At 36.2% G+C, this 26,268-nt stretch overlaps 3 protein-coding genes and 2 long non-coding RNA genes across 5 annotated transcripts; 4 read left to right on the forward strand and 1 right to left on the reverse strand.

Annotated features, from left to right (window-relative positions):
- The first annotated feature begins 406 nt into the window (after positions 1 to 406).
- LOC140975164 (PH, RCC1 and FYVE domains-containing protein 1-like) lies at positions 407 to 9,565 on the forward strand. Its single transcript, XM_073438730.1, has 9 exons — positions 407 to 951; positions 3,578 to 3,664; positions 4,805 to 4,894; positions 5,054 to 5,140; positions 5,233 to 5,352; positions 5,831 to 7,948; positions 8,048 to 8,194; positions 8,276 to 8,832; positions 9,181 to 9,565. Exons 1-9 carry the CDS (start codon positions 904 to 906, stop codon positions 9,323 to 9,325), a joined length of 3,399 nt encoding a protein of 1,132 aa, XP_073294831.1. The 5' UTR covers positions 407 to 903; the 3' UTR covers positions 9,326 to 9,565.
- Positions 9,566 to 13,309: 3,744 nt separating this feature from the next.
- LOC140975862 (U-box domain-containing protein 29-like) lies at positions 13,310 to 14,723 on the forward strand. The gene has a single exon (XM_073439789.1). It carries the CDS (start codon positions 13,422 to 13,424, stop codon positions 14,721 to 14,723), a length of 1,302 nt encoding a protein of 433 aa, XP_073295890.1. The 5' UTR covers positions 13,310 to 13,421.
- Positions 14,724 to 15,889: 1,166 nt separating this feature from the next.
- LOC140975918 (L-type lectin-domain containing receptor kinase S.6) lies at positions 15,890 to 18,151 on the forward strand. Its single transcript, XM_073439849.1, has one exon. It carries the CDS (start codon positions 15,948 to 15,950, stop codon positions 18,033 to 18,035), a length of 2,088 nt encoding a protein of 695 aa, XP_073295950.1. The 5' UTR covers positions 15,890 to 15,947; the 3' UTR covers positions 18,036 to 18,151.
- A 948-nt stretch (positions 18,152 to 19,099) lies between these two features.
- On the reverse strand, positions 19,100 to 20,372 carry LOC140975166 (uncharacterized). Its single transcript, XR_012174915.1, has 2 exons — positions 20,248 to 20,372; positions 19,100 to 20,077 (listed from the first exon to the last, which is right to left on the reverse strand). It is a non-coding gene; the product is annotated as an uncharacterized lncRNA (long non-coding RNA).
- Positions 20,373 to 20,741: 369 nt separating this feature from the next.
- LOC140975165 (uncharacterized) lies at positions 20,742 to 22,749 on the forward strand. Its single transcript, XR_012174914.1, has 2 exons — positions 20,742 to 20,903; positions 22,289 to 22,749. It is a non-coding gene; the product is annotated as an uncharacterized lncRNA (long non-coding RNA).
- The last annotated feature ends 3,519 nt before the right edge of the window (positions 22,750 to 26,268 follow it).

Here is a 26,268-nt window from a genome sequence, read left to right on the forward strand (position 1 = left end):
TGAGATGAAATAATAATATGTGGATAATAAACGTAAGATACTGATAACATAAGAATATATATAACTCAAATTGTTATAGAATTCGAACCAAACATTGAATAAATAAGAATATAAAAACAAAACATGTCTTATTTTTCGCATCAAACTGTACCGATTTTAAAAAAAAATCATAATCCTATTTTTCATACACTTAATCCAGTTTACAAAAAATGATAATAATCAACTAAGTCAGTAATTAATATTAATCCAAACTTTTTTCAAAAAAAAAATCCCAAAATCGTCTACTTAATTTTTAATTTATTTATCGAAAAAATATTTTAATTAATTAATTAATTAATTTTTGAGATCGTATGGTATAACCAAAGGTGCACCTGCTTGCACCGAATCACATCCAAGTATTTGTATTTTGAGGGGGTTCTCTCTTTTCAGGCAAAACATCGAAACTGCAGCTTTCTTCCTTTTTCTTTTTCCCAATCTTTGACTCCGTTGTCTGTCTTCTTCTTACACCAACACCACTTCCCCTTCTTCTCTAAACTGCATTTCTTTCATCGTATTTATGCTCCGACGGCGGCCCATTTACTCCTCCGCCGTCCACCACCTACCCCTCTGCTGCTGGACTTGGTCAAAAGATACTAGAAGAGGGGGCTATTCTTTTGACTTTTAAACTTTGATTGAAAGGAGTTGAAGCGTCAAGATTTGAATTTTTTTTCTCTGGGTTTCTTCAGATCCAAGAGGGAGTGAAAGTTGTTCTTTTTTGGTGGTATTTTCACGAGGTTGTTCTTATTTGGGTACTTTGCCGGTGTCGTTTGGATGGTAGTGTGCGGCGGCGGTGGAGTGGCAAGATAATGATCGGAGAGTATGGTGGTGGCGGTGGTGTGGTGGTGATTTTACGTTTGGCATTGAATGGCAGATCTCGGTAGCTATGGTAACGCAGACCGTGACATCGAGCAGGTATCGTACCTATTCCTCTTGTTTTACCTGTTTTATTGCTGCATGTTCTTGGATTGGAGATGTGATTTTGTGGGCAGATTCTTTCTTTTCTATTGTTTTATTGCGGATAGTGAAGATATCTACAGCTTTCCATTCAATGTTACCTTTTCTTTTTTTGGCTTTTTCCCTTGTGGGTGATGACTGAGGAGGAGAGGTGGGAGGGATAGTGGTAGGACATAATAGGAGCCCAAATCCAAAACCAAGTCTTTTCACTTATTTAGAGAGTTCACTGGCCACTCTACATTTTATTGTGGAGCCACTGTCAATATGTAATATTGCCTAGTGCCTACCAAAAGCTGATGCATGCGGCTGCCCGCTTTCGGTTATAAATATATACATTAAGCCAGCCTTCGTTGCTGACATTATCCGATATCAGGCATTTTAAGGTTGCACCTTCCACAGCCTCGTCTCCTTAGGAGAGCACTAATATTGGACTGTAATCGAAGAGGAGAGCCCAGACCCAAAATATTAGACCTCTGTGTGGGAGAGCCCTTAGAGTGTATCAGTGAGTTTAAGTTTAATTGTGGAGCCGGGGTAAAAAATTATATATATTCGACTCTGGGGTGACTTGTTTATTTTGTTAGAAAACTTTCGTTTTCAAAAATTTAAATATCAGATTTGCATCTATTTCCCTGCTCGTGTTAGATCGGTCAATACCATGCCTCTATATAGTTATTTATAAAAATCAGTAAAGCTCAAGGATTATAAATTGGGTGGTCTGAGGAAATGTATCTTTTTTTTTAAAAAAAATGTCTCTTTTCTGCAGCTCAATTTGATGTGAACGTTTACTTGTCATATATTTTTTTTTATCAATGATGGTAATTTGATATATTCTAGCTTGTAACTACGAATTCTTATTGGAGTCTAGTTTCATGCTCTGATGACCTTTGTGGCTCAAGGTTTAAGAATTAATTATTTTCCTTCACCACTATATTTTAATTTTTAGTTTCATTATGGTTCATATACGACAAAATCCATTGAATGTTAATACTTAAGGCTTTGAAGGTTTCAATGGGATTCTTTTGTTTTGGATGTAATACTTCGGGATTTTTATGTCATTTACATTTTTTCTACTGACTGGTTTTTAAGGGTCTGGTAGAGATGTTCAAATAATTAGTTGTTAAACTGTATTTTGTCGGCTTGTAGTTTTGGTTAATAAGATAAGAATACTAGGTTAAATAAGTTAAAGCTGGACCGACACTAAAAGTGGAAAATATTTTGTTGGCTGAAACATTTGAAATTTGGGAGCTCTGCAGATTCTTGTATGAAACTAAGAGATTGGAAAAATGACTGGAAAAAATATTGCACTGTCCTTGTTAGAACTAAGTGATGGAGTATCTCCTTTGCCGCTTAGCTGCGTTCTTTGCCAATATTTAACTCAATGAATATGCTATACTTTTCATTTTTAGTATTTTAATGAAGTAATCACGGTAAAAGCATGGAGACACAGAGAAAATAATGAAACGATTACATAGAAAATGTAAAGACATTAAATTCAAGTGTTGAAAATTTAAATAACAGTGTAAATTTTGTTTGTGTATTGAGTGCATTTATATAAACATTAATCTTACTCTGTTTGGATTATGATTGAGGAATATGTAAACAAAGCATAGAAGGAAAGCTTCTACAAAGTAATTTTGGAAAAGATTTTTAAATCTAACAGTTAATTTCAGTAGGTTGTCGGTGCATTGGAATTGACTTGTGTTCTCAATAGAAGGAAAATGAGAAATCTTGTCTTTGTAATTTTATTTAATTTGATCATCGTTTCACTTTCCTTCGGGAAAACTAATTAAAGTTGATAGGTTATTATGGTTTTTCTGTATTTAATTTGTTATGCCACAATTAGCTGTATAATTCCGTGGCGCATAATAACTATTCTGAAAGTTATCATTTGTCAAAAGGAATAGTTGCTCTCAGCTTCTTAAGATCCTGCCAAATAAATTGATGAGTAAAGATTCGACTTGCTTTTTGGATTATTTTCCTTGAAAGTAACTCATATAAGGAATAACCGTTAGCAATGTTAGCAACGAAGGAAAACGACGAGTGACAAGAAAACAAATGATGTTATAGGTGTCTCTGTATATATCAAATAGTTGATAGTTCATATTAGTTTCAAATCTTTCCATTAATAAAATATATCCACTCATATGTCCACAAGTTTCATAAAATCTGTTTTAGTTACTATAATTTTCATTTACTGGTAGTGACATGTGTCATAGTCGATGCCTACTTCTCTTATTCAAAAAATTCATCCAGCCTCTCAAACTTGTAACTTGTTAAATTAGTGTTTTATTTTGTTGATGCTTTTACTAGTAACCATAATTGACCTGAAATTGTGAGTATGGAATATGGTTGTGGTTGGTTGAGTACAGGATCTGTAATGGAGGCTTATTTAATCTACATAGCTGAAACATCATTTATTATTTTGAAAGGTTCATGTTTCTTAGAATGGGAGACTTTACTACATTTGTCGCTGTTTAAGTTCAAACTTTCAAATATTTACTTCTCTTTTTAGTCCTTGTCGGGACATCATGTTGTTTTCTACTCTAAGTGCGTCCATTTTCAACTATCCCTTTATCTTGTGCAGGCGCTGATTGCTCTAAAGAAGGGTGCTCAACTACTTAAATATGGTCGTAAGGGAAAGCCTAAATTTTATCCATTTAGACTCTCTACTGTAAGTTGACTATACTTATGCAACATAAGCACTTGTTTAATTGTGCATATACGATCTTTTGGGAAAGAGTTTAATGTATTAAGGAATTGTAAATCTTATGTTGTGAGTCCTCGTTCACATGTGCTCACATTGGTGGAAGTGGTCTGTCTCTCTAGTTCTCAATTACATTAATACCTGCATACCGGCATGTTTTCTTGTTTTTACTGGTCTCCTGTGATGAGTTGGTCCTTTAAGATGCTCATCATTGATGTGTTTAGGTAAAAACTGTATCTGAAACCTTTATTTGTTTGTGTTCAAGTGGTTACCCTGGTAGGAAAGGACATCATCTGTTTAATATCAACCCTATTCAAGGATGCTAAAGAAATGTTGCTTATGGCTCATAATTGTTTTGTTAAATTAAGATATTGGTCCATTTAGTTCTTGCTCTTACAATTGTAGGATGTTTGATGCTATCTCTATTTAGTATGGAAGAATGTTGGATTGCGAATAAAAATTGGCATGCCATTGAGTCATCTTAGTTGAAAATTTGTTGTCTGTTTGTCATATAGCTTTATTGACTACTTATTAGTTCCATTTCATAAACTGAAATTGTCCATGGGAGTCACCCTCCATAGTTAGCTCGTCGCCAATTAAAATGCATGGCAACAATTATATGAATAAGAGTTCTTTTGGATGCAAAAGCTTCTAGAGTAAAAATGTTTGTGAGAGCACTTTTGTTTAAAAAAGGATAATTGGACAAGCACTCGAAAAGGTAAATGCAGAAAATGTGATTTTTGAACTTCAGCTTTTCCTTTAAAAATAAAAATTAAACTTCTTTCTCTATTTAATCTAAACACGTAACTGCAATCTGCTCTTTCTCAAAAATATACAGAAAAGGTTGAAACTTTGTTTCAAGCCAAGTGCTTTCTGTATCCAAACTGGCTCTAAGTTAAACTCAGTGGCTCCAGAATTGATCAGCTTTTGAACATTTTCTTGACTTACTTGAGGCTGATTGTTGTATGTTTAGTCTATGGTTTGATTGCTACAGTTCTTTACTGCATCAAGTATATGATGTTTTCATATGTGGATAGCCTCTCATATTTTCAGTTTTTATGCATTTCTTTGAACGCTAATAGCTGTATTTTCATTTCAACATTACAGGATGAGAAATCTTTAATTTGGATTTCTAGTAGTGGTGAAAGAAATTTGAAGTTAGCTTCAGTATCAAGAATTATTCCTGGACAAAGAACTGTGAGATTGGCACCTAATTTCATGTTTCTGATTGTCTTTATCGTAATTAATTTAGTTATATTTTATATCTATGCCACCAAAAAGAAAAAAAAAATTGCATGATCATGAGAAGTATTGTACGTGAAGTCATTTTAATGGATTTTACCAACTTGATTCCAGGCCGTATTCCAAAGATATTTACGCCCTGACAAGGACTACTTATCCTTCTCGCTCATTTATAACAACGGGAAAAGATCCCTAGACCTGGTTAGTTAAATGTCAAAGTTTCTTTTTAGTGATTGTTTTTATATCTTCAGTGTAAGAAATTTAGCTCTGCTCTCTTCTTATTTCGTTACTAGATTTGCAAGGACAAAGTTGAGGCAGAGATCTGGATAGCTGGCCTCAAGTCATTGATATCTTCTGGACAAGCTGGACGCTCAAAAATTGATGGATGGAATGATGGAGGCCTCTATTTTGATGTAAGTTTTGCAACCATTTTGATGCAAACATGAATTTCTGGTCAATGCATTAAAGTATGCTTATGGAAACTTGGATATGAATATAATATTAATTGGTATAATGCAGTACTTGGGGGTCAAAACTTTAACTTCGAATCAATGATAGGTGAATCGGATACTTTCTTCGCATCTTTAGGACTCCAATAGGGCAAACTTCTATTGCATGTTCTTCATTGTGCACCGCATGAAACTTAAAGATGCTTTGCAATTGAATTATTTATATACTGATTCGGATATATAAATTTACGCAAAATAAATCAATTACCTAGTAAGGTAAAGAAGTCAGCGTTCTGGAATGTAACTCTATCTTTTAAGTTCGTGGCATTTTTACCTGGGTAGATTTTGCTGATATTTAGATACCCGTGTCTGAGGTATGGCTAATTGATATGGTGGCATTTTCTATCATAAATATAGTTATTTTTCTTGTAAAATGTTTCAGGACAACAAAGATTTGCCATCAAACAGTCCAAGTAACAGTTCTGTGAGTGCTGCACGAAAAGTTAGTTCGTCCGAGGTTTCCATTAGTTCAAATATAAGCAGTTCTCCAAAGAGCAGTAGCATAGATAATTCGATCTATTCAGAAAGGTCACATGTGGCTTTGGATCAACCAATCATGCAAGTGAAAGGATCTGGTTCGGATGCTTTTCGTGTTAGTGTTTCTAGTGCCCCTAGTACGTCGAGTCATGGTTCTGCACCAGATGATTGTGATGCTTTAGGTGATGTGTATATATGGGGTGAGGTTATATGCGACAATGTCATAAAGGTTGGTCCAGAAAAGAATTCTAGTTCCGTTAGCACAAAAGCCGATGTTCTGCTTCCCAGGCCGTTGGAGTGTAATGTTGTTCTGGATGTGCATCATATAGCTTGTGGAGTCCGGCATGCTGCTTTAGTCACCAGGCAAGGAGAGGTCTTTAGTTGGGGGGAAGAATCAGGTGGACGGCTCGGCCATGGAGTTGGTAAAGATGTTACTCAACCTCGTCTAGTGGAATCTCTGTCATTTTGCGGTGTTGATTTAGTTGCATGTGGTGAGTTTCACTCTTGTGCTGTTACAATGGGTGGTGAACTTTACACATGGGGTGACGGTACGCATAAAGCTGGGCTCTTGGGTCATGGGACGGATGTCAGTCATTGGATACCAAAGCGAATTTCGGGGCCTCTCGAGGGACTTCAAGTTGCACTGGTTACTTGCGGCCCATGGCATACAGCTTTAGTAACCTCAACTGGACAGCTCTTTACATTTGGAGATGGTACTTTTGGTGTTTTGGGACATGGAAATAGAGAAAGTGTTTCGTACCCGAGGGAGGTCGAGTCTCTCTCAGGATTGAGGACAATCACTGTTGCATGTGGAGTGTGGCATACTGCTGCTGTGGTTGAGGTTATTGTAACTCAGTCCAGTGCAAGTGTTTCGTCTGGGAAACTGTTTACTTGGGGCGATGGTGATAAAAATCGTCTTGGTCATGGTGATAAAGAATCTCGGCTGAAGCCTACTTGTGTGCCTGCTCTAATAGATCATAATTTTCAGAAAATTGCTTGTGGGCATAGTTTGACAATCGGCCTAACAACGTCTGGTCGTATTTTCACAATGGGAAGTTCAGTCTATGGTCAGCTCGGAAATCCTCAATCAGATGGAAGGTTACCTTGTTTGGTCGATGACAAGCTTATTGGCGAATCTGTTGAAGAAATTGCTTGTGGTGCCTATCACGTGGCTGTATTAACTTCCAAAAATGAGGTATATACATGGGGTAAGGGTGCTAATGGGAGATTGGGCCTTGGAGATGTAGAAGATAGGAAAACGCCGGTTCTGGTTGAAGCATTGAAGGATAGACACGTTAAATTTCTTGCTTGTGGTTCGAATTACACTACCGCAATATGTCTTCACAAATGGGTTTCTGGTGCGGAGCAGTCCCAGTGCTCTGCTTGTAGACAGGCGTTTGGCTTTACGAGAAAGAGGCATAATTGCTACAACTGTGGACTAGTACACTGCCACGCTTGCAGTTCTAAAAAAGCTTTACGGGCAGCTTTGGCACCTAATCCTGGCAAGCCATATCGGGTGTGTGATTCTTGTTATGTGAAACTGAGTAAGGTAGCAGAAGCCAGTAGCTACAATCGAAAAAATGTTATTCCACGCCTTTCAGGTGAAAATAAGGATAGGCTGGACAAGGCGGATTTAAAGTTGGCCAAGTCGGCCATGTCATCTAACTTTGATTTGATCAAGCAGTTCGATATAAAACTAGCCAAACAAGGGAAGAAAGCTGAAACATTCTCGTTAGGTCGGTCCTCTCAGGTTCCTTCTCTATTTCAGCCTTCTCTATTTCAACTGAGAGATGCTGTCATGCCTACATATACTGATGTGCGTCGTACAGTTCCAAAACCAATTATTGCACCCTCGAATGCTAGTTCTCGCTCCGTTTCACCTTTCTCTAGAAAAACAAGCCCTCCTAGATCAGCAACACCCGTTCCTACAACATCAGGACTTTCTTTTAATAAAAACATTGGTGATAGCATAAAGAAGACCAATGAAGTTCTGAATCATGAAGTGAGCAAGTTGCGTGTTCAGGTACATCGTCAAGCTCTATTTCTTTAATTCTTTCCTTTTTTAGCTATATTTCTGAAACTTTCCTCATTTTTAATATTGGTTATCATGAATTTGATGTAGGTGGAGAGTCTGAGAAATCGATGTGAAATGCAAGAGCAGGAGCTTCAGAAATCAGCAAAGAAGGTCCAAGAAGCAATGTCATTAGCTGCTGAGGAATCTGCTAAATGTAAAGCAGCAAAAGAAGTGATCAAGTCTCTTGCTGCACAGGTCTGTGTAACTACACACACATACATATTGATTGAAAGACCGCAAAGAATGTGTTTTAACGCTGATATTCTCTCATTCCAGCTCAAAGATATGGCTGAGAAATTACCTCCTGGGGCGTATGACCCTGAAAGTCTCAAACTTGTATACCTGCCAAACGGATTGGAACCAAATGGTGTACTCTACCCTGGTGCAAATGGAGAAACAAATTCAAGTACCGACCAAATCAGCAGCTCCTACTTGGCTTCCCATCCTAGAATTGATTCTGCTCCAACAAACGGTAGGCAAATGCCTTCAGAAGTGCTTTCAGGAGATGCTGTTAGAAGCAATGAAAGCAATTCCCAGGCTGAGGGAATTGGGCTTTCCACTGCCAACAGGACAAATGATGGCTTGAACATCAGAATTCCCAATGGTGGTGGAAGTGTCCAAGCTAACCGGAGCAGTGTATCCGAGGGTGCTGACACTAAAGAATCTGGGCCTAACCCAGACGGTGGAAATGGCTCAAGATCTGGGAACTTGGATGTTCTTGGCAGTGCCAGTCAAATCGAGGCTGAATGGATTGAGCAATATGAACCTGGTGTGTACATAACACTCGTAGCCTTTCGTGATGGCACTAGAGATCTCAAGCGTGTGCGATTCAGGTATTTAAGATGTTCCATTTCTCTCTGTAACACGTATGTAGTCGTTTCGTGATACTGAATTCTTGAAGACAGTCCTTAGAATCTTATTTGAGCAGTGGTGCTGAACATAGAGATTCTAGAATTCAGTCAGACAACCCTATGCCACATGAGAGTAACACTCTCCATATTTCCCCACCCCTTGAATGTGGGGTGGGAAGGCCTAGTATTGTAGTGGAGCCCTTGCCCCTCCTCTCCACTCGGCCGTGACTTGTAGTTGAAACACGTGTCACGTTTCGTCTGCCGAACAATCTATTTTCAAAAATTACTATGAAACACAAGAGACTCAACTTTAATGCTTTTTCCTTGTAGTCGGAGAAGATTCGGGGAGCACCAGGCGGAGACCTGGTGGTCAGAGAACCGGGAAAAAGTTTACGATAGGTACAACGTTCGTGGAACCGACAAGTCATCTACCCGAACATCAGATCGGCCCCTTTCGCCATCTTCACAAATTTAGGCTAAAATTATCTTTCTGAGCTACACTAGCAGCTTCCCGAGTATTGTTTGTGATGGAACAAACACCCATTTTTTGATATGTCTGTTATCCATTTTTTTAGCTTCTTCTTACTTTGTACTTCTATTCTCCTCCCTATTTCACCATTGCCGGCAGTTGCTGGCTTTTGATCTTACAATATGGTGTTAGGTGTATATATGCTATAACACTTTAGCCGCGTTACGGCTCGGAGGTCGATCGATCTTTTCGTGTTACGTCGTGGCTCGTTTATGTATTATTTTGTGCGTCAAAATATATAAATTAAAGAAAATCCAAATATGTATTATCATTAAAACTGGAGACTTATTTTACAATGAGTAGGGCTCTTGTGAGATGGTCTCACAAATCTTTATCTGTGAGACGGGTCAATCTTATCAATATTCATAATAAAAAGTAATACTCTTAGCATAAAAAGTAATATTTTTTCATGAATGATCTAAATAAAATAGTCGTCTCACAAAATACGATCCGTATAAATTTCCGACTCCCCCCTTCAAACTTTAAACCTCAACTTGAACCAAATGAAATGAAACCATTAAAAAAAAATAATTTTGAGGGAGTAGTTTCTCTGTAAATTTGAGTAAATTTATCTTTAGGAAAATAGTTCGAATAAAATTTATTACGTACTTTTAGGAAGAATTGCGATCAACCCCTATAGAATGTCAAAATTGGGTAAAACTCCCCCAAAATATTAATAGGTGTTTAAGTCCAAGTGTTTTTAAAATAAAAGTTTGTGTTGAGTGTAATAATTGTTTTTGCTGGTAGAGCAATTGAAACATGATGCTTGTGTTGTACAATTTAAAATGTTTGATTTCCACAATTATTATCAGCTATAATTTTTGGTAAAGCGGCAAGTGTTTGATCCTACAATATCAAAGTTAAGGTCACATGTTCGATTCTCATTGATTGCAAGGAGTGGAATTATTGAGAGATGAATTGTTGAGTCCAATAATTGTCTCTGCTGATAGAGAAATCGAAACGCGGTGCTTGTGTTGTTGTACATTTTAAAAGATATGAGTTGCATCATTACCATCAACTATAGCTATTAGTAAAGCGGTAAGTTTCCGATCAAATTGGACATCATATTTGTAGTTGCAAATTCACACACTCTAATAGAGTCTGATAATGTAAATTTCTCATTTCATCATCCTAAATATACCTAAGAGTCATATATGTAAAACTGATTTTCAATAAGATCATTTATTTGATTATGTTTTAAGCATAAATGTAATTAACTTTTGCAATTTAACGTAGTGAAATGAATTTTGCCTAAGGGCAATTTTGCATAATATTTAAACAATAAAATGGGAAATACACATTAATGTTTTAATTTTTTTTGAATTTAATACAAAAATAAAGAAATATTGATCTATTGTTTTTACTCAAATGAATTGTTTTTTGAAAGATTTGTGATTAAAATGTGGAGTAGGTCTTTTGTGAGACGGCCACACGAATCTTTATCTGTTATATGAGTCAATCCTACCAATATTCGCAATAAAAAATAATACTTTTAGCATAAAAAGTAATATTTTTCATGGATGATCCAAAGAAGAGATTCGTCTCACAAAATACGATCCGTGACACCGTCTCACATTAGTTTTTACTTAAAATGTGAACCACGCCTTAATGTAGTAAAAAGTCAACAAATGAATCCTAAAAAAAAAGTCAACAAATGATGGATGGCTTAGAAAAATGAGTGGACCAAAAAACCGTGTTTTGATTTGCTTGTTCTTCCAATCTCAAAACAAACACGACAATAGTTTTGGACTAATAACAACTTTGCACACGCATCATACACGCTTACATTTCAAGCACCATTTCATAGGTTTCCAATACGACAAAAGAAATGATGATAGGAACATCGAGTGTTTCGTTTTACCGATAAAATATAAGAAATAAAAATGAAACATGATTGAAAAATTGAAAATAACACATAGATTAAGAAAAAATAAGATTAACAACTAATTTAATGAACAATATTTGACATGCATTTCTTTCTCTTTTTTTTTTTTTTTAACATTTAAGGAATATAGATAAATTTAGATAATTTATTTTAAGAATGGAGACTATTGATGAATATAAGAATAATAAATGAACGATTAGTTGCACCCCAAATATTAAAGAGCATGTCTTTTGTGAGACGGTCTCACGAATCTTTATCTGTGAGACGAGTTAATCCTATCGATATTTATAATAAGATATCCGTCTCACAAAATATGACCCGTGAGACCGTTTCACACAAGTTTTTGTCAATCTTAAATGTTTTCAAATGTTCATGAAGTATGTGTTTACTAACTTAAAACAAATTTTTTATTGGGATCGGGATGACTGGCAAACGGTTTAAAAGGAGAGTGAATAGAACGTTTGACGCTTTGTTAAAAAAAAATAAAGAATAGGCGGTGTGTTTTGCTATGTCTAAAGACATAACAAGTCTGACCAAGCACCAAGTAGGTGCAATCCTCTATATACATTCATTGTTTAATGTGAAGCCATATGCTTCCTCAAAGAATACACGGAATCAAAATTATATTTATATTAATAATTATAACTTTTGATCTAATAACATACATTTTTTTCTACAACTTTTCGAATTCGAATTCGAGTTCATCTTGATTATTTTTGAAATATCTTAAGCCCAAACTCATTATTTGAGCATTACATAATTTGAATTAGAATGATATATGGATTGGACACATCCTTACCGTGGGAGGGAAAAAACATGTGGTACTGTGTAGGCGAAACGACACTGTTTCGATTGGATCTCATATGTTTTTGGTTTGAAATGAGATGATCACGTGATCATCTAATCTTGCAAGCGGTTCGATAACATAGTATTAGCGAATCAGAATCATGATAATATATAATTCGATCATAAAAATTCGTCGTAATTGTCGAAAATTAGACTGGATCGATCTCTTTTGAACTTGTCTATGCTTCCTCCAATTGTCTCCTAAAGTCATAATTTTGTTGAATAATAATTATTGTGAAACCATAGGATGCGAATAGAAAATTAGGTAACTCAAACATTGACTTAACACCAATTCATGCAAGAATTTCATGCAAATCTTGGGACCCACGTCCACAAATTTAGACTATTTGTCATAATAAAACCATAATAATTCAACCACTTTATTAAAATATAAAATAAATAAAACATCATCCAACCTTTCACACTCCAATCAAATTGTCTCTTGAGAAGGTATGATATATATCTCTAATCGATTTTATATCCATGTTTATAATAAAAATAATATTGTTATTATAAAAAAATAATCTTTTTTATGTGTGGCATAAATAGAATACCAGTTTAATAAAATTCATCAATGACATCGTCTTACATAAATTTTTATGAATTATTTATCTTCTCATGTCGTCTTGTCAAGTTTTATCAATTTTTTTAAAAATATTTTCAACAAACCACAAAATATTATTTTGAAAAAAGTACAAAATTTAATAAATCGAATAGTTCGAGTTTTAGAAAATAAAAATAGTCAAAAACTTGTGTGAGACGATCTCACGAGTCGTATTTTGTGAGACGGATCTCTTATTTGGGTCATCCATGAAAAAATATTAATTTTTATGCTCAGAGTATTATTTTTTATTGTGAATATCGGTAGGACTGACCCGTCTCACAGATAAAGATTCGTGAGACCGTCTCACAAGAGACCTACTCATAAAAATATTATAAATACAAATTACGCATGCTCCGAGAACATTAGTAATAAATATTTTGTGTTTAGTTGGATCNATTTAATATAAGATAATAAATTATGATTATATTTTTTTAATAATTATGATTTTATTTTTTTTAATAATTATATAATATATATATTTTTTGAGGAGAATTATTTAATATTAATAGAAGAAAGAAACATATTTTTTTAAAATAATTTAATATAATATATAGATAATAAATAAATTAAAATTGTTCAACTCATTGACTAAAACGACGTGATATGTCTCTCCAAACCTCTCCACTAGTATATAAGGCTACGAAGCCCTTTCATTTTCACACGAAAATCAACGGAGAAAAAAAGAAGAAATTCGAAATCCATCAAAAATGGCGAAACAGAGGAGAATGGCCAAGGAGTTGTACCTTACGGTTCCCAGCTTGTACCGCTGCCCGATCTCCATGGACGTGATGAGGTCGCCGGTAAGCCTCTGTACCGGCGTCACCTACGATCGCAGCTCCATCGAGCGGTGGCTGGCCCTCGGCCACAACACGTGCCCCGCCACCATGCAGACCCTTCCCTCCACCAGCACCACCCCCAATCTCACCCTCCGCCGCCTCATCCAACTCTGGATATCTCAAGCTGAAGCCGCTCGCAAGTCGCGGATCGAGGTCTCGAAGCAGGTGGCGTCCGACATCATCAGCGGCGCCGATAAATTTGACTCCGATTCACTGGAGATGGTGATCGAATGTGTGAAGGATTCCGAGGATAATCTCAAGCTCGTCGCGCAATCGCGGGGTTTTGTTGTGAGATTGGTTGATGCTTTGGCGAAGTCGAGCGATATCCGGATTTCTGAGCTGATTGTCGAGGTTTTGGATTCGATTTCTCAGGAGAATGCGGTGAAGGAGCTGTTGAATGAGCTAATTATCGAAAATGTTGATGATACAGACTGCTTATCGTCATTCATTTCGATTTTACAGAAAGGAACCGTCGAATCGAAGATCAAAACCGCGAAAATCTTGGAATTCCTCGCGGCGTATCCCGAATCCCGCCGCAGAATCGAAGAAAAGCAGGGATTACTGCACGAATTGTACAATTTTTCCAGCGCGGAGACGGACGTGCCCGCAGTAGAAGCCGGTCTATCGTCTCTCCTCGCGATTTCCACCACCAGGCCGGCGAAAAAGGAGCTGATCCGGCTGGGCATAGTCGGAACCGTAGGGAAGATACTCTCCGGCGACGAACATGCGGTTCGTGCAGTCACCGAGAAGGCTTTAGGGGTATTAGAGACGATCGCCACGTGTACTGAAGGGAGAGTCGCGATCTGGGCCGACGAGAGATGTGTGGTGGGGATAGTCCGGAGCTTGATGAAGTGCTCCGGCGCGGCGACGGAGCACGGCGTCACGGTGCTCTGGGGCCTGTGCTGCTTGGTTAGGGATTGCACCTCGGCGGAGACGGTGCTTAAAGTCAACGGGTTGACTAAGGTACTACTGGTCATGCAGAGCGATTGTACCCTGAACACGAGGAAGATGTGTGGGGACTTGGTCAAAGTTTTGAGGGGAAAACAAGGGAAGTCGACTTTGGCTCCTTACGAGACTCGNTATTGGTTAAAGTGGAAAAGTTTGGTAGACAGATACAAAAATTATGAATTTAAATTTAAACATTGTAAATGTATACAAAAAGAATACAAATGAAATTACATGGGCTAGGTTTGAATAGCACACAATTTTGTTTTTTGATATGATATTGTTATATATTTGGTTGAGACATCACACCATTTGTCTTTTTTATGACTAATAATGTTAATTATGTTGGAGTTTTGTTTTCTGGTAGATGGAGTTAAAGTTTAAAATTTTTGTTTTGACGTTCCAAATATTTTTTTATTTCTTGACATCGTAGGACGGACCAACCAATTTTGATAGATGTAGCTCAAACTGTTTTATGGAAAAAAATTTTCAAAACTTCTGAATTGAATTGATTATTGTGATCAATTTTGACATTATATCACTCCGTTCAAATATCATAAATTAGTTATATTATTTTCATGGTATTATAATTTATTAATCGAATTATATGTTGATAAAATTTTTTACCTCATCAAATCTAATTTCTACAAATTTAGAACTTAATAATTAGTTATAAATAACTTTTAGTTATACTATATATTTTGTTAATTTTTAGAAAAATTAGTTTTGTGCTTTGTGAACATGTATAATTAATTAATTTGATAAATGTACTCAAATTTAATGATACAAATACATATAATTAATTTTCTTATTAACGAAGGTAATAAAAAATAATAATAATTGCACTTTGATTTGAATTATTTTTCATTCCCATGCTCATCCACAACTAGAGATGGCGATGGGAAGGTACAGGACGGATTTGTCATCCTCATCCTCGTTCTCGAATTCGATCTTCACCCCATACTCGCTTTCGACTTAGGAAATCTCCGAACCCGAAACCACGGGTATCAAATCCTCATCCCGCCACTATTTCGTCTCAAAAATATTAATTGGATAAAACGAGGTCGAGTTCATTTTCTCGAACAAAAACTTATTACTATCCATTATTATTAGTGATAATATTAATATTGATATATTAATATTTTAAAAAATAATAATATAATAATATTATTTTATTATTAATATTATTTTCGGAACGAGTTCCTGTATTCATCCCGAACTACTTTGAAGATTTTAAAAAATGATCGAACCTGAAAAATTGAGAATCTCTTTCTCCGTTTTGAGCTATATCCACAAAACCCCGAAACGTGGAGAAAGTTATGTCCCTATCCCCCAACCTCTCGAAATCACTCTGTTAGTTTGTTCTAGTTAAACATCCGTAAAAACATACTTTCTTGAAATTCCATGAGCCAAAATCACTAAAAAAAAAAAGAAGCTAATCAAATTCGAAGAATGCATCCGTTTTCTCTCAATCTCTTCTGGGCTCTTTCGGTTTTCTTCTTCACACCGTCATTCTCTTCTCCTGCTAGCAATCTCACTTTCTTCGGTGGCGCTTTTTTGAGCAATAACTCCATAGTCCTAACCCAAGAAACCAACTGTTCTCCGCCGGCGCCGGAGAATGCGGTGGTGCCTCCGCTCACTCCTCTTTCTGGTGTTGGAAGAGCATTCTCTGTGAGCCCAGTTCGCTTTCTTGATCTTTCGACCAATGCCACTGCTTCTTTCTCCTGCAGCTTCTCTTTCACCATAACCAGCAACTCTTCCTGCTCCTTCGGGAATGGATTCGCTTTCCAAATCACATCGAACACGGGTCTTTTCAGTGTTTCTGACGGTTATATGGGGCTTCCGGAGGACTTGGAGAGCTCAACCGAAGTTCAAGATTCTTATTTCGCAGTCGAATTTGACACGAGTTTCGAACCATATCTAGAGGATATTAATGGTAATCATCTCGGCATTGATGTGAATAATATTATGTCATTGGCTGCTGTTGATGTGGTTCCGAAAGGAATTGATCTCAAGAATGGGAAAGAAATGACGGCTTGGATCGAGTATAGGGATTCGGAGAAGGTGATCAGAGTGTGGCTCGGGTACTTGAGCCAGGTTAAGCCTCCGGATCCTGTTCTTGTGGCGCAGATTGACTTATCCAAGCAGTTTAAAGAGTTCATGCACGTGGGATTCTCTGCCTCGAATGGAAGAGGGTCATCTACTCAGGTAGTTGGTCGATGGCGATTCAAAACGTTTTTCGGGTTTCTCCCTTCGACAATGCCTATTGACATAGTTGAAGATGGGGACTGCATGATGTGTTCTCCGGTAGATTCGGATATACAGATTGGTTCCTTTGAATATCATCCTTCGAATAAAAGGATACTAAATTTTGCAATTGTTTTTGGTAGTTTGGCTGTGGTAACTATCATTGTGGCCGCAGCTGTTGTGATTTTCTTGGTGTGTTATCTGAGAAGGAGACGACTTAGACGAGCACGTAGCGAACGTCATATGCATAGGTTTCATGGCGGTAGAATGGTTCCAAAAATGTTGTCTCTCAATGAGATAAAATCAGCCACCAATGGATTCAATCAAGACAAGATTATCGGCGAAGGAGCCTCGGCTGTTGTCTATGAAGGGGCCATTCCATCTTATGGTTCTGTGGCGGTGAAAAGATTCAATTACGAAAATAAATTCGATGCCTCGATGTCTCGTATTCCATTTAACACCGAATTTTCGACAATGGTGGGGTGCTTAAGGCACAAGAACTTGGTTCAGCTTCAAGGATGGTGTTGTGAGAGGAATGAACTGGTCTTGGTTTACGAGTACATGGCGAATGGAAGCTTAGATAAAATTCTTCACAATCGAATGAGTTTGACGAAGTTCTTAACATGGGAACGACGTTTAAACATAGTTCTTGGGGTTGCTTCTGCTGTCATATACCTACATGAAGAGTGTGAGAGCCAAATAATCCACAGAGATATCAAGACTTGTAACATACTTCTTGATTCCGCCTTTAACGCCAAGTTAGGCGATTTTGGTTTAGCTGAGGTGTATAGGCATAGTTTTCGAGCTCGGGATGCAACTGTTCCTGCTGGTACAATGGGTTATCTAGCTCCCGAATATGTTTTCTCTGGTCTCCCTAGTGTTAAAACCGATGTCTATAGCTTCGGAGTGGTGGTTCTTGAAGTCGCAACAGGGAGGAGGCCGGTGGATGAGGAGAGGCTCGTGGTTACCGATTTCGTGTGGGATTTGTGGGAAAAGGGGATGATTAGTAAGGCAGCAGATCCTAAACTGATGAATAAGTTCAGTAAAGTGGAGATGGAAAGAACACTTGTGGTGGGGCTTGCGTGTGCGAATCCGAACTGCGACAGGAGGCCGACGATGAGGGAAGCTGCTCGGATGCTTAGAGGGGAGAGTGCCCTGCCGGTTTTGCCATCAAGAAAACCGACTGTGAGGATCCAATCTGTTCTACCAGAGGGCTGTGAAGAGATCATGAGTGGTGATCATATCGACGACACTCCGTGGTCTACACCTAGAACACATTTTAGCAGGCACTAGTGTTGAAGAGGGGAAATGTTGAATTGTGAACCTGAACTAGTTGTTGGCTGTCTGTTCTTGGTTTATATAGTTCTTGCTTTGTTCTTAAATTCGATCGTCTCGGTTAGTCGTTTTCGCGTGCCGCTGCAAAATATTAAGATTGATTTCATATCATGTTGAGTTAGTAAAAGATCTGCATATGCAGAAATTTTAGCTACTTGGAGCAAATCATTAATAAATGAGTTTAATATATGGTCTCATATGAGCAGCATACAATCTCTTTATTGTAATTGCATTAGAAGGATACATAAATTTTAGTACAAATCAACATGATGAAATGAGGGTCAATTTTTTTTTTAAATATATGAATATAATTTTTTTTTAAAAATTCTTGATAATTTCTCTTGCTCAAACCAATTCGTCCGCTCTAGATTTTTTCAAGATACGCCTGGATCGAAGTATTTGAAAATCGAATTCAGGAACTATTACGTTTCATGAGTATGAAATTCTTTCACATTTCTATTTTTATTCGTCGAAAAACTGACGCGACATCTGATTAGATGGTTTGCGATGTTTGTTGTTGAATATTATCGGCATATTCGATTACATATGATCGTTTCAGTAAAAAAAAAAAAAAAAAAACCAAGTTATTGCAAATAAGATCAAATTTTAATCAATTAGTGGATTAAAATGCAAATATAGATTATTGAAGCACATTCATCTAACCACATATTTGGGCCTTAATATTGGGCTCCGCAAAAATAAAGAATGTAAATAAGGCCCAGACCGTAATGATTATTTGTCCATGGTTTGGCCCAAAAAAATTGTACATTTCCCGACAACGCTGTATAAAGCTGAACCCTAGCTGCCTCCTCTTTCCGGTCGATATCTGTGCTCCAAATTTACCCATTTGTGGGTTGTTTTTAAAATTTTATCGATCTTTTTACTGTGTTTTTTGTGACAAATTAGCCCAATGATGCAGAAAATTAACACATTGAAGTGGTATGACGGTTCTGATTCATCACTGGCCTTTGCGGATCGCCGGAGTAAGCAGCCGCCGTCGCGTGCCCCTCCCCCTCCCCCTCCGTCGTAAACTCTGATTTTTCCTCAATTATTTTGAAAAATTTCCACCACCTTTTTGCGCGTGATGGTTGGCTGTTTGCTCATTGAGGTGCGCGGAAGGCCTTTGATGATTCTCCGTCAGTATTCTAGCCGCTTGTGATTTGTGAAAAGCTATGAGATCTGAGGGCTTTACATTTTATTGTTCTCTTGAAGCATTTATTTCCCTTTTGTTGAGATTTGGAAATGTATGCTTGCGTTCAAGTTTCAGCGTGATTTCTAATTTTTGAAAAAATCACAATTTAGTCCTTTTTACAATTTCTTTTGGTAAATGGTTCAAAGGTTGCATTTTTAAATTTTTTGAAGATTATCATGTTTGATTCTATAGTGAGTTACTGGGTAGATTGATTGACAGACTCATTTATTTGCATTGAATTTGTTAAAAATCTTTACATGACTACAAAAATCAACTTTTTAGTTCTTAGTGGGGGAGTTTTGTCTTGTTTGCTTGGTCTTAGAATATACCGTAAAAAAGTGCCGATATGAAGCAGTTTAATGGGAGAGTTTACGCAGATTCCCTTTATAATTTTGTTGCATTGAGTTTCTGCAATGCAGTTGTGCATCTATGCCATAGCTAGTTAATCTCGGTGAAAGTTTAAGTAGAAAAGGGCATTTGTTACTCTTTGCTAGAATCAGATTTACTCAACATAGATAGTTGTGTTGCTTAATTTATATGCTCAATCGAGTATCCTGTGCTCCTCATTATGGATGAAACTAAGATTGTTTCAAGTATCCAATTGAAAGACGAAGATCAAGATGTATCATGGCATCATGCTAAATGAGTGAATTATTTAATGAAGCACTAGGTTTAATTTATGAATAAATTAGGGCTTAATTAATGTCTATACGCTGTTTATGTTATTATGCTAATTTTCGAATTATTTGTAATTAGGATTTTTATTGGCCAGTTCAGGTAGAATTTTAAGCCCATATACTCGTGTTACCTATGGATTTATAAATGCTAGGGCACAAAATCATGGAAAAAGAAACATGTTTGATTCCAAAATCTGTTAGTTTTTCTATTTGTGTGAAAATTTTCTAGATATGCAAGCAAATCGAATTTATCAAGATTCATTCTTGTAGCATACAGAATCTGGACATATTGTCTTTGTACTTCGAAGGAATGTTGTTCAACAAATAACAATCTTAGTTGAATTCGGTTTACGATTGCCATATAATCATTGGACTGGTTCTTTAAGTCAAACATAATCAAGCTTCCAGGATCTAATTTGGTATTGATGGTTTTTCTATTCGATCCAAGACATCCTAAGGAAAATTGTTAGAGCTTTGATGCTGTGTTCCTTCAATGGTACGTTGGGTTACTCTCGCTAAGTCTGCCTATGTGAATTGAGCTCCTATAGATTAATTTTTTCAAGGCTCACGGTCATAGATATCTGTAATCCAGATTCATGTGTATGTAGATCTTTTCTAGTCAAATTATTCACTTTTTGATGTTTCATATTATTTTGCCCAATGATGGAAACAATTAACACCTTGAAGTGGTATGATGGTTTTGATTCATCAGCGACCTTTGCACATTGCTTGAGTAATTAACCGCCACCGCCACGACTACCACCACCACGACCACCACCACGACCACCACCACAACCTCCTCCATCATAAATCTACTTTTTGTTCCATGTCATGGTTGGTTGTTTGCTCGTAGAGGTGTGCACAGGGCGTTGGCTGAACCTCCATTTTTTTGCCGCTTGTGACTTATAAAAGCTATGAGATCTGAGGGCTTTATGGTTGAATTATATTTTCCTTATGGTAAGTAAAAATTTAGCTTTGATTGATTTTTGCCTTAAAAGTTGTTCTCTTCACAGCCAACCCCACTTGGGATAATGACTTGTGTGTTGTCGTAGTTGTTCTCTTCACAACAATTATTTCCTCACTGCTGAGAATTGAAAATATTAGCTGTTAACATGTCTGGATGTGTGGATTAGGTTCCCATCCCTGTCTGTATTCTTGTTTTTAATGACTTACATAGTCCTTTTTAGCATTATTGCATAGATATTTCAAATATTACATTTTTAAATTTGATCAAGATTTATTTTTTAAATCTGATCATTAGTCCGGCAGCTGCCCATAAGTTGGGGCTGATGATGGCAACTCAAAGGTTTTGGAGATGAATTAATTTTTTTCAATATGTCTGGATCAGCCACTTTGAGCTGACCTTCTTTTGCTGTAATGGGTCTAATCCGGCTTGAAATCGAGACATCCAGACCAAAAAAAGAGACGGTTATCTCCCATTCATAATATTTATCGTAAATTATTCGAACAGAGGGCATTAGATTGGCATCTTTTCTACCCCTTAAATCTTTGGAGTTGATAATTTTTATTCACATTTGGCTAAGAAAAAAAACATATTTATGTGAATGTGTAATCTTTTCTTTTTTTGATGGTGATGGTTTTGAATTGTATTTGATTACTGGTCTTATATTTTCCCTAAACATCCTGAAGACGTAACTTTCAGTGATGCCCAATGATGGTGTGTTACAAGGTTCTGAGTGTAGCTCTTATTTTGGTTGATTGCCTCCCTGTTCATCTTAACCAGTCCAAGTAGTAGTCGTCGTCGTCGTCATCATTATCAGCAACACTCTGCTTGTTATTATTATTTTTGTTGTTGTTGTTGTTGTTGTTGTTGTTGTTGTTAGCAATTTACCATATGGATGGTGTTGATGACGTGGGATTGGCTTTCTTGAAATCATTAGATGTTACCATAACCTTCTGTGCTCTGAGGGCTTTTCTGAATCATCTGTGGTTGTTTTCACTTTTATTTGTTAAATTTATATAGTATCTCGCTGGATAACTGATTCTTTTGTTGTGATTACATTTGTGTTGGTTTTAAACCTATATATCTGTATGTTAAACGTTTAATTTTATTATTTTTAGATAGTTCAAAATTTGGAAAATAAAGTCTTATTAATTACCATTTATGTTTTTCTTATCTGTTGTTTATCCCCCTAATGTTTCTTAAAAGATGTACTGGACCTTTTTTTTTTAGTTCTGAGTCACTCCAAATTTATTACTAATTTTGTTGATTGAGGTCATGCTCCTAGTCTTACTTTGTAGTGTGAGTTTTCTAATTGTATATTTCACTTTGTTTTACGCAATACATGGAGTTGTACATAGGCATTTTTTCCCTTTGCTAGCATCGAAGAAATCTATTGTAATGGATGGGAACTAAGCTCGCTGAAGATGAAAAGCTAAGGGGTTGGAAGAAATTGAAGTGAACTCCATGGATGGGAACATTCTACTATTAAGGGTAACTTAAATTATAATAGTTGATATTACTTCATTTTTCCAAATATTGAAAACTTTAATTGGGAGAGTTTATTTTTCATTTGGAAGAAATCCATGGGTAGCCATCACAAAAGATTCTTACATGTTTACTGGTAAAAACTAAAAACACTCCTTTTTTATGCTTTATCAGTAACGTTGTATGTGACTTTCAAATTTGCAATAGATATGGTGATTGGGAGTGTCTCAGGGAACATGGGATATAGTCTTCAGTGCTCGTAATGTTACTGCTTCATGCTATAATAGGTATAACAATTGTCCGATGTTATTAAGTAATTTACGATCGTCGATCAGACAAATATCGCGATTTTGATATGGTTTATGTGAATCTTCTCTAGCTTTCCATTTCCTAGTTGAGTTTTTCATGTTTCTTTCCGTTTTCTTCCGAGTTATCTGTAAATATTTACGAGAACAGAATTTGTTTATCGATCAGCTTTCCAGCAGTATAAAGGAGTCAGAGATGATTTAGCTTGATTCAATGTTCGCATTGTATGCTTACCCATGTGTGGATTTTCTCGGATTCACGACTATATTCTCTTGTTTATTTGGATTTTTACTTGCTAAATCAACGACGATAAACGAAATGCATAACACAGGAAATTATAAATTTTTTGGATAAAACCATTTAAAAAAAGGGAAAGAGAAACAATTCCTGTTGAAGGTGGAATGAGAATAAAATGTTAAAGAAACAGAAGGTGAGAGGTTTGCTACATTAATAAATCATGCGAAGAAATCCAAATGTTCAATCAAACAACGAAGAATCTCAAAATAAATAGGAGTAGCATAGAAACGAGTTGTTACATGTGTTTGTCTATAAACAAACTAAACCGAGAGTGAGATTCTTTGATGCAAAAGATATTTGCATTGGTGCACAATAGATCCAAATTCAGTATCGTCTTCGGCCGGAGATTTACAACAATTTTTGCATCAAGTTCGAAAATCACATTTGCAAGATTCAATTCATGAATCCAGATAACAGGTTTGAGTAAGGCAAGAACTTCGCATTCCTTAACAGTAGATTTCCAGCATAGTATTGCATTCCGCATGCCATAAACTCTCCGTTTTCATCACGTAGCACACAACTAAACTTCCATACTTGAAGACATAATATCATAAGCAACCCGATATACTGATTTAACAGCATACTTCTCATTTTTGATGTAATGTCTTACCCAAGTATCTGGAAAAGAAGTTTCCTGCAGCGGGATTTTCAATATTGTGTGTACGTTTCTTTCATTAAACAAACCATTTAACAAGCCAATATCCCTTTGTTTAAGCCTTGAAATCATCAAGTCAGACACTGATTCCATTTCAGAAAACCATAGACGTCTGGATTCTGAAATTGTCATCATCTCGTAGCCAAGGATCATGCAAACATTAATTTTGGTTCCATTTCCTATCTTCCAGCGACAACCAATTCTCAGCAATGATTGAGAACTCCAGATACATTTCCAGATAAAACTTGAATTATGGCCCAATTGGGCTGAGAGAAAGTCTTCCGGAGGGAAGTATCTAGCTTTGAAGATCATGCTTGCAAGCGTATCCGGGCCGGAAATAAAGGGCCAGCTTTGTCTCCCTAGCATTGCAAGATTGAAGCCTTGGAAATTTCTGAATCCAAGAACACATTTCTCTTTTCTTACACTCAATTTGTCCCATGAAAGCCAGTGGATGAACCGTTGGTTATTTTTCTTCGGACCCCATGAGAAAGATTTTAACATTCTCTGGATTTCCTCTGTTATGTACATCGGCAAAAGAAAAACACTCATACAATAGTGGACATGCTTTCGATAGTGATTTGCTGTTCCAAGATTGAATCCGCGACCAAATTCTCTTCTTAAGGTAGCTGAAAATCACTTTTTTTCTGGCACCCAATCGGTGATGGCCGGCCAAGATATTTTCCAGTATATCAAATGGACATGTCTAGAGTAAGTGTTCAACGAACCATGTTTTGAATTTTATTGACTCTTGTTTAAAAATAATTTTTATTTCAATAATATTTTACGATTTTATCCAGTTATGACATTTAATTTATCTGTATACTCATCCAAGCTGCATAGATAAAGTCCCTGAATATACAATAGACAACATGAGGTCCGCATCTCAACGTAAGATTATGAAACTAATTAAGAAACATACTGTATATTATAAACTTGTTCCTAGTCGATTCAGCCACCTAAAATAAAAATAAATGTCGTTTGAACTTGAGACTAATATATGTGATGTAAACACCATGTTTCATTGGTAATAGCATGGAGATGTCCATTCATATAGATGAGTGATCATTTGATGATGTACCAAACAACTCTCCCTTGGAATTTTCAAGTTGTATCACTTATCGAGTGGAATAGTCCGCGGTTATGATTGTACAACATTAGTCTTTTGACCCGAGACCATGCAGAAGTTCTACATACTAGCATTCACTTTGATCCGTTTTCCGACTTCATTGAGGGTCATCAGTTAGCGAGGTTAGGTATAGTTTCGAAATAAGTAAGAGTCAATGCATTGTAGTTTAGGATTCACTGATCATCCACGGGTGAAGATATCCTATGTGATCTGATGAGTTAATAGTGCAAGAAATATCTTGTCAGGGTAAGACATGTGCATTTTAGAAAGGGGTTTCCTCATTTTCACCTACCATATAATTTTTATTATTCAAATATGCATCACATAGTTATCGATTTCATTTGCAACTATCGATATACCAATGATTGTATATTCGATTAGGATATATAAGTTGAATGGACCGTATTGTACATTAACCATAACTTCATATTCTTGCAGGCACTATTAGTGATACCTAAGGAATCATGAGGAAATTCTACTAAACACTCTTACCATGATCTGAGGGGTGCAATCAGACTTGAGTTCTGACATTCTTGATCAAGGGTTGCAAAAAAGAATGAGGCTAAATAGGGTAAGCTCGAATAGGAACAAATGTTGTTCTGAATCACGTGAAGTTGTAAACTCACGGTTAGTTGTATCCCAGAACTATTTATGGTCACACAAGTATTGTATTAAGTGTTCGTGTTAAGATAGCCAAGTTCAAGTAGTTGAATTTGGTGACTATAGTTTGATGGAGATTAAACAAATTATTTATAATGGAGTTTATATGTTAATTACATGTAATGAAAGTTGTGGAATTTAACTTAATTGATAATTAAGTGAGAAGAGTAGAACTTCCTGTTTTAGTGTATAAGTTCACAAAATTGGCAGCTAAAAATTGGATCATTGAAAAAAAAAATTTCCTTTGAAATTTTTATTTTTCATTATATGAACGAGATTTGTACCATCGACACATCGATTTTATCTGATCTTCGATCAGTTTTTTAATGAGTTCACAATTATTTATTTAATAAGTTTAAAATATATTAATTAAATAATGGATTAATAATAGTGACTACTAGTTGCAAAATTCTCATGAAACATTTAGAAGAGTCTAAAATAGATTAATTAATTAATTGAGTAATTAAATAAAAATTATTAAATTTAAAGAAAAAATAAATATATGCGTTTATATGGATATATGTACATATATATAAATATATATTGTATTATTAAAAGTTAATAATTTAATTATGCATGATATTTTCCAAAACAGAATATATATGCATTAGAGTTTGAATTGTGAAAAACAATATCCTGAAAAATTAAGAGTACTGATTACATTTAGGAAAGACTTTTAATATATGTGTATTCAATATTGAAACACACATATAAATTTTACGCACAAATTTTGTCCACGATTTTTTTTCTTTTCTTACACAAAATCGGTCGCTACCAACAGGAGGCACACGATCGAGCCCCTCCACAACAGCTCTGCGTCGTCGCCCTG

Source organism: Primulina huaijiensis, chromosome 4 (genome assembly GCF_012295235.1).
Source record: "Primulina huaijiensis isolate GDHJ02 chromosome 4, ASM1229523v2, whole genome shotgun sequence".
NCBI classification, from domain to species: domain Eukaryota; kingdom Viridiplantae; phylum Streptophyta; class Magnoliopsida; order Lamiales; family Gesneriaceae; genus Primulina; species Primulina huaijiensis.

What these genes read in the sequence shown, in the direction of transcription:
- LOC140975164 (XM_073438730.1), top strand. Translation starts at nt 904, where the DNA reads ATGGCAGATCTCGGTAGCTATGGTAACGCAGACCGTGACATCGAGCAG. An exon ending in GGAAAAGATCCCTAGACCTG is followed by an intron (nt 5,141 to 5,232) that starts GTTAGTTAAATG and finishes TTTCGTTACTAG; the next exon opens with ATTTGCAAGGACAAAGTTGA. An exon ending in CTCAAGCGTGTGCGATTCAG is followed by an intron (nt 8,833 to 9,180) that starts GTATTTAAGATG and finishes TTTTCCTTGTAG; the next exon opens with TCGGAGAAGATTCGGGGAGC.
- LOC140975918 (XM_073439849.1), top strand. Translation starts at nt 15,948, where the DNA reads ATGCATCCGTTTTCTCTCAATCTCTTCTGGGCTCTTTCGGTTTTCTTC.